Here is a 7,999-nt window from a genome sequence, read left to right as displayed (position 1 = left end):
AACTTATACCATCTATAGATGGAAGAGAAGTAAAATAAAAGGCTAAGTGATAACTGTAATTTATACACTTATTTGGACCTTGAAATACTAACATTTCGAAGTTCTTTTGATTAATTATAGCCTATTTATGGTTTTTTTTTTATTAAGTGAAACTCAATGATTGAAAATTGAGTTGAAACAAAGAAACGAAAATGGAGAAATTCAAAGATCGAGGACCTAACAATAACTTTATCATAGTTCATTCGGACCACAAAACGGTAATTAAAGATTGTTATGAGTCGATTGGAAGCAATTAGGAGTACAAATAATGAAATAAGATAAAAATATTTTTACAAATCAATTTCCAACTGTACAAGTTATGTTCCAGATTTTTAATTAGAAATTGAGACTTATATTTGACATAGTAAACGTTCGACTTAGAAAAATACTATTTCTAATAAAATTGTAGTATTTTGAGTTAGCTTTCAACACAATTTAAAGTGCCTTAATTGGATATGGAAAGAGAAAATTATGATAAAAGTACCTACGGCTATGCAGTGCAAGTTAGGATGGGCAATAACAACGAGGACAAATATTATGCCTAGGAGATCGCCCGGGTCCTACACCAAATCTGGGCAAATCCAGGTAAATTCATGATTTCATTAGAATTCATCTTCAATAGAATTTTGGGCGCATTTTCCTACCTATTTCTGAGATTTATAAATACGCATAAAAAATGAAAAATGAAAAATTGGTACAAATTATACATCAATTATCATTATCAAAGAGAGGTCAATTCATAGATCTTTTGAGATAATTAAGAAGTAATTGCAAGATTTCAATTCTTTGAAGATTCAACCATGATCATTGGACAAAGGATGAGAAGAAACAATCTGAGACTCATGAAGAATCCATTGTAGAAACAAAATATTTCAAGTCATCTTCTTCCTTTCAATTTAACCATAATCTATGTTATGTTCTTCCAATTAATTATAATTTTTTTGTGATTTTGTAGACATTGATGAACCCTTAATATGATGTTTTAATATAAATTCAATAACTTGACGCTCAACATATGTTTATTCTTGGATGATTGTTATAAAATTTAATGGCTTCTCAATTACTAGATCACTAATTGGATTGATTGTGAAATTTATTAATCTAGAGATAAACAATATGATAGAAAGCACTTTATAACATCCATTGTAAAGTTCGATAGAGGATAGAAATATACCACTATACTTTACATGATATTTATAAGTATTATAGTATATTTAATGTACGCTTTCATGTTTGCATCTTGCATAGAGATAGACGAGGGTCACATGAGATTATTGATTTAATTGATATTGAGAGATGCTTTTATTTAACTTAGGAACATTGACGAACAATAATGTGCACATTTTGTTATGTTATTTGATTACATTGAAATGGACTAATAAAGGGGCTTCGAGGTCTTAGTAACCGTCTCATCTAAATTTACAAAGCTCATAATTTGCTCCCTATAATTGTTAGTTTAATTAGATAAATTAATTTAAACAATTAAAAAAAATGGCTATTCAATTAAAGTTGAAAGTAATTAATCATTTATTAAATATGTGATCCTCATGGGAACAATATCTTATTCATCACTCTATTACTTGTTTTCTATATTGTACACTTGGGAGGAATATAACAATCAAGTTTTTAACGCATTGTCAAGACTATAGAATTTAATTAGTTTTCGCTAGTTATAATTTTACTCTGAATATTTATTGCTTTATTAGTTCAAGTTCATATTAGAAAAATATTACATTGTTTTCCATCTTTATTTTTAGTACCTTATATGCAAAGTTCAAAACACGATGATCTCACTCCATTTGAATTTGAAGTTGAACGACCATTGAAGTCGAGAAAAAAAAAAGAATAGATAGAAGTACACTAAAAACAACAAGAAAAACCAATGGTAGAAGACATATAGAATCAAGTGACGTTTGGTTGAACGACAATGTAGTACATTCGGTTGTAAATGTAGGGAACAAAAATGAGAGATTGATGGGAGAATACTTGGTTTCACCTATGGCAGAAAGTAGATCTAGCATAGCTTATCTAGCATTTGAGTAAGCTAATTACCGATTGAGGACAAACGTGATAATTTTTTTCTAGAATGCACTACAATTCTTTGGGTGACCCAGTAACAATCCAAATGCTCATATCTCAAGATTTTTGGATATGTGTGTAACAATTGGATATCCAAGGGTTTTCACTGATGCGAATCAGTTTAGGCTCTTTCACACACATTAAGAGATTTAGCTAGGGAGTGGTTTGACACCTTTTTCCCTCATAGCACCGTCACTTGAATCAATCTAAGTTAGAAGCTCTTAAATAAATACTTACTACCAAAGAGAAGTGTCAGGTTAAGAAATGAAACCAAAACATAACATCATTCTCTCAACATGATTTAGAGTGCAACTACAAAGCATGGGAAAGATACAAAGGACTATTAAGACAATGCCCACAACATGGTTTGCAGAAATGGTTCCAAGAATTCATCGGGTTGAACCCGACAAGCAGGGATAATGTTGACTTTGCCTATGATGGGTCAATTACAAAATCGATAACGGATCAAATGTATCAAATCATGAAAAATCTAGCATACAACAGTACATTGTGGATAACAAAAAGATCGGGTGGAAAGAAAATTATTGAAATACACACGAGGTTGACACACTGACAACAATCTCAGCACAGTTAGTAACTTTAGCTCAAAAATAGATCAGATAATTAATGCATTGCAAGCAGTTGAGCCAAGACATAATCATTGTGGAGGGATCAGGAAAGCGTTGATTGTAATGTAGACAGTCTTTTTACTTATTTAGTTGAGAATGTGAATTACATGCAAAATTATCAGATACAGCAAACTCATTGAGGGTTTTCTAGCTTTCAAGTCTCTAGAGTTTTCTCTCTTTGGTCTTCTTCTTCTTTTGTAGTTCTTTTGATCTTTCTTGAATGAGAGATTAGGGATAAGCCTTGTAAAATCTTCCTACTACAGTAATCTTGTAGCCAAAAATATTGCTAGTATTGTGCGGTTATGTACTGGAGTGTTTTAGTAAAATAGATTGTTGGTTGGGTTTAGTTTTAGAAGATCCTTTTGGATTTGGGACTAAAACTGGTTTGAATTTGGTCATATACTCATGCTCTCTCTAAGGTAGTTGTTTGCACATTATGGAACGAAAAATGCTATGTGTACATAATAGTGTACACATAGCATTACACCCCCCTCATATGGAGGGGGCCCACGCACAATAAAATATTTGTGGGCCCCTCTCCATGTGAGAGAGATGTAATGCATTGTGTACACCTCATGGTGTACACATAGCATTTCCCTTGTGGAACAGGCTGATTCCTGAGCAACCCAAATCAGGCAACTTTTACTAAACTAGGTGAGCAATTCCGTGTTCTTAAGTGTCATTGTTATGTTCATCATCAAATCGTTTTATAAAGGGCGAATTCCCAACAAAATTAGTATTAGAGCCTTTTAAGACTTCTCGGTAAGTTCGTCTGAGAAATTTTTTTCTTAATAAAAATCTATTTCTTTAAAACCATTTTCTAGATTCGTGTAGATCTTGAAAAGATCCATATAACATAGGATTTTTAGTTCAAAACTTTTTTTTGGAACATCAAGTGTGTGTTTGATACTGTATATTGTCTCACTAGTCCACTGTAAATTTGACTGAGTTTGTTGGCTTCATTACTAGCTTTCAGAGGTTTGGACCATTTTTCAACGATTATTTGCTTAGACCTTTTTCAGTATGTGCAAGATTTCTTAAAATGTTATATCTGTTGTTTTTTCTGTACATCTTTTTAGATAATTCTCATATCTTGATCTTTCAATAATGCCGTTTCTTTAATTTTTAGTGTGTGGTACTATTTTTCTGAGAATATGATTCCCAAATGACCTCGAATTCGATCCATACTTTTACAGAATCTATCATGGGTTCGGGTCAAACTTGACAATTCAATGGATATGGAGATAATCTGATTTGGAAGAAAAAGATGAGGGCTATATTAGTCCAACAGAAGATGGCAAAAGCCCTTGAAGATCCTGTAACATTTTCTGGTGAATGGAAAGCAAAACCAAGCGAAATTGAAGGAATGAATGAGATTGTACATAGCTCTTTGGTCCTGCATCTATTTAATTGTATTGTTAGATAAGTAGATGAAGCTAAAACTTCTGGACTACACTTGACACTTTATTCCTAAGACTTTAACAAATAGGATTTATCTTTTTGAAAAATTTCTTTTGTTTTAAGATCGGCCCTTGGAAAGACTTAGAAGTAAATTAAAGTGACTTTAGTACTATCATGAAAAGCTTAGCACGCAATGAGAAAATTTTGAAGATGATAATCTAGCCGTTATTTTGATGAATGATCTGCCAGATTCCTATAAGAATGTGAGAAATGTAATAAAATACTCTATAGACAAATTTAAATAAAAAATTGTAATAAATGCCCTGAGATCAAAAGAGTTAGAGGTTAGAAAACAATCGAACGCTAACTTTAGAGAAGAGATCTTGTTTGTAATAGTGAGAAGTGAGAAAAGGGATAATAACTTTCAAAGTAAAAAAAGAGAAAGGAAAAGTCTAAGGTAAAGTCCAAATCCAAAGATAAAAGCAATAAAATGTGCTATGGTTGTGGTAAGTTAGGACACTTTAAAAGAGATTGCTATGAGTGGAAAAAAAATAGCAAAACAAAACAAAAACAAAAAGAACATAGCAATGTACAATTAAATACGCTGATGTTCACACAGAATTCGATAGTTTGCATGTGATGACTATCTAGTGATGAAATTAATAGAGACTGAATATTAGATTCAAGGTGTACATTCCATATGTATCATATTAGGAATAGGTTTTACAATTATAAAGAAATAGAACCTAGAAATGAGTGTATGGTAGATAATAATTCATAAACATTAGTTGGTATAGGTGACATCACCATCAAGATGCATGATGTCATTGTCAGAACAATAAAGAATGTCGATATGCGCCTACTCTGTAAAGAAACCTTATCTCATTGGGATTCTTGAATTTGAAGAGCATGTATTTAAATATGAAAATAACACATTAAAGGTTGTGAAAGGATCCTCAGTTGTTATGAAAGGGACTAAGAGAAATAGAATGTACTATCTTGTGGGTGATACAGTTACTTCACAAATAGATATGTAATTGAAAATAAATCTAGTCTTTGGCATAATAGAATTGGGTACATTGGAAATAAGGGTCTAAAATCTTTAAGTAATTAGAAATTACTTGGGAATGATTTAATTGAACCATTGAATTTTTGTGAAACATGTATAGGAAAAATTTCACTAGGTGAGTTTTGAGATATGTTCACATAGTACTAAAAGATCCCTAGACTATATCCATACAAATTTGTTGTGACAAGAGAAACATTCCACTTTTAATGAGAATAGATACTTTCTGTCTCTTGCGGCTTAGGAGACAACATTTATCCATCTAGTCCCATCAAAGATCGGCATTTGATTTTCTCCGGCACGAATAATCATCTTCAATATCTTCATGTTGTCGATATGAGATGCCTTGAAGGCACTAACCATGTCATCAAATTCCCTTTTTTGGTACTGTCTATCTGCACAACAGTATAATCATTTAAGTAATGGTATGAGTAACAATAATTCAAGAAAAGATGCACAAGTTGTGCGCTGATTCTCTGCATGTTCCAATTTCTCGTCTCTTTCTCAACCCACACCCTATAAAAGTAGTAAACAAGGTCTCTTTGGGCACTCATTTTCTGAGGTGTTCCTGCGATGCTGGGAAGGTGGACCCATACTAAGTGTTTGTAGGACTACTTTATCTTTAGTTTAGGCATAACAATGATTTCAAACGAATCTAGTTTGCTGGTGACTTACCAATAAAATCATTCAATTTGTTCAGTTGATCTTGCAGGTGCTCAGACATGTGGGAGAGCTTACTAGCTAGACTTAATAACTCCCAGGACTCAGCAGTTGAGGTAATGAACCTGATCCCCAACAAAATTATTTAATTGTCAATACATTTAGAATTCAACTTTCTTGCTTTTTTTTTTACTTTGTCAATTAGGCACAATTAGAAACATACTCATGACCACTGCCAATAAGGTTCAGAAGTACTGAAGCACAAGCCAAAATGCCCCTTATGATCCAATAAATAGCCGTCGGAATGTGAACTGTTGCAGTTTTCATTTCTGGTGAATCCCTGTTCACATATTGAGTGGGGAGCTCCTTGAACTTTATAATGATGTGAGTCACGTTCAGTACAGCGCGTAAAAGATTGACAATAGCTTGAAACTTCTTTTTCATTTCTTCTTTCTGCTCCATTGTTTCTGGTATATCCTTCAGAGCTGCAATATCCCTGGCAAGCGGATTCATCACGCGAAGGTTCTCAACCAACCCAAATTCACCGTAGCTGACAGAAAAAGCAGCAAACGTAATGACCGCCTTGGCATCCCACCCGTAGTTTGACAGTGTCTCAAGGAGTCCAATGGCTACTGAATGTGCTTGTCCTCCAGCGCCACATTTGCAAATTATCTGTTGCATTAGACATTCATAATCTTGCGTTGACAATTGATATACAATGTCTAGTTTAGGGCGCTTATATATGCTGTAATGCCTCTATTAGAAGTTTAAATAAATTTTATGTAACATTCATGAAACTAATGCTAAGAATAACGTTTAAGATAATAATGCCTCTATTACAAGTTTCTTAACTAATAAAGCATGATTTGCTTTTAAGATAATCAAGATTGAGCATGAGGGGATCAAAAATTCTCTATAAAAAAAATTTATCAGCCAAATCTTTTACTTCACGGTGAAAGATTGAGCTTTATCAAGATTTTGGGACATTTTGAATATTTTCATGTGAAACATGTCTCGCTCATCTTTATACATATTTCTTAGTATATCCATTATCTTGGTGTTTCGCGCGGGTTAGTCGCTAACAATTAAAAATGGATCAGACGATTGTGTAAGGGACAAACCTCTTGAGACAAAGTCCCAAAAAGGGGTGTTCTTTTATTGGCGACGACTTTACAATTGGAAATTAAAAACAAAGTGCCTCCAAGGGGCGTAAGCACACGAGTTACTGAAAAAAGTATTTAAGTCTAAGCTAAGGAAATTAAAATTACATGTTCTCTGTTCGAAAGTTTTTGATTCGATCCTTTGCTCTATGTCTTTTCTCCCTTTTATACTTCATGGACGATCTCTTTGTGATCAACCGCCTAAAAAGTGTCTGATCGTTCTACAACTGCCCACTTTCCTCGTAATGGCCAACTTGTCATGAAAACTGCCTTTTTTAACTACTGCAATTACTCTTCGTCGTTCAACCGCTTTCGATTGAATTCCTTAAATCGTGGAATGTGATAAGGCTGCTTTAATAACTGCTTTGATAATTGCACTTCTTGATAACCACAACGCTTTATGTTTGTTAAGACTTTGGGCGACTTGAAGGTTTGGGCGAGAATAGAGTAACAGCTCTGGGCGACTACATGGCACTCCATTCGCTCAGATTCTGGGCGACTTGCAAACTTGGGCGATGGCGTTACCGCGTTCTTGGGCCTCCCTATTTGGGCCTTCATCTTGAATTGTTTGATTGGGCTTCGTTCTTTGGGCTATCTGATTTGGGAATCCTCCAATTGGGCTTCATTCCTTGGGTCGTTCGATTTGGGCTGAATTTTTATGTGTCAACAATTACCCCCCAATATGGCAAAATTAATAATAATTATTAAATTTTGCCATATTCACTTTGTGTTTCCAGCAACATTTGAGATTTCCAAGAATTTCAATCATTGTTTTCTTCCATAACTTGAAAAGGTGCGTCATTTTGCAAACCCTTATAACCCCCAAACACGCCATTTCACTGCACCATTAAATCACACCTCAAATTTTTCGCGTCTCTCCCACGATTTACTGTTCATCTTTTGCTTCCCTACTACGTAACCCTGAAAAACTTTGTTCCTTCTCAAATGGCTACTTCACAATCTCA

At 33.8% G+C, this 7,999-nt stretch overlaps 1 protein-coding gene across 1 annotated transcript; it reads right to left on the bottom strand.

Moving 5' to 3' along the window:
- Positions 1–5,454: 5,454 nt before the first annotated feature.
- Positions 5,455–6,924, bottom strand: LOC111388323 (protein SIEVE ELEMENT OCCLUSION B-like). Its single transcript, XM_023013005.1, has 5 exons — positions 6,821–6,924; positions 6,662–6,707; positions 6,098–6,546; positions 5,890–5,999; positions 5,455–5,609 (listed from the first exon to the last, which is right to left on the bottom strand). Exons 1-5 carry the CDS (start codon positions 6,922–6,924, stop codon positions 5,455–5,457), a joined length of 864 nt encoding a protein of 287 aa, XP_022868773.1.
- Between the last annotated feature and the right edge of the window lie 1,075 nt (positions 6,925–7,999).

Source organism: Olea europaea, unplaced genomic scaffold (assembly GCF_002742605.1).
Source record: "Olea europaea var. sylvestris unplaced genomic scaffold, O_europaea_v1 scaffold488, whole genome shotgun sequence".
In the NCBI taxonomy this organism is placed as follows: Eukaryota; Viridiplantae; Streptophyta; class Magnoliopsida; order Lamiales; family Oleaceae; genus Olea; species Olea europaea.
The sequence above is the reverse complement of the archived record's forward strand: the minus strand, read 5'-3'. Positions and strand labels throughout refer to the sequence as shown.

Coding starts and splice junctions, on each gene's coding strand:
- LOC111388323 (XM_023013005.1), bottom strand. CDS start 6,924: ATGGATATACTAAGAAATATGTATAAAGATGAGCGAGACATGTTTCAC. Junction 6,000..6,097: donor CTTATTGGCAGTGGTCATGA/GTATGTTTCTAA, acceptor GTTGGGGATCAG/GTTCATTACCTCAACTGCTG. Junction 5,610..5,889: donor CAAATTGAATGATTTTATTG/GTAAGTCACCAG, acceptor ACTGTTGTGCAG/ATAGACAGTACCAAAAAAGG.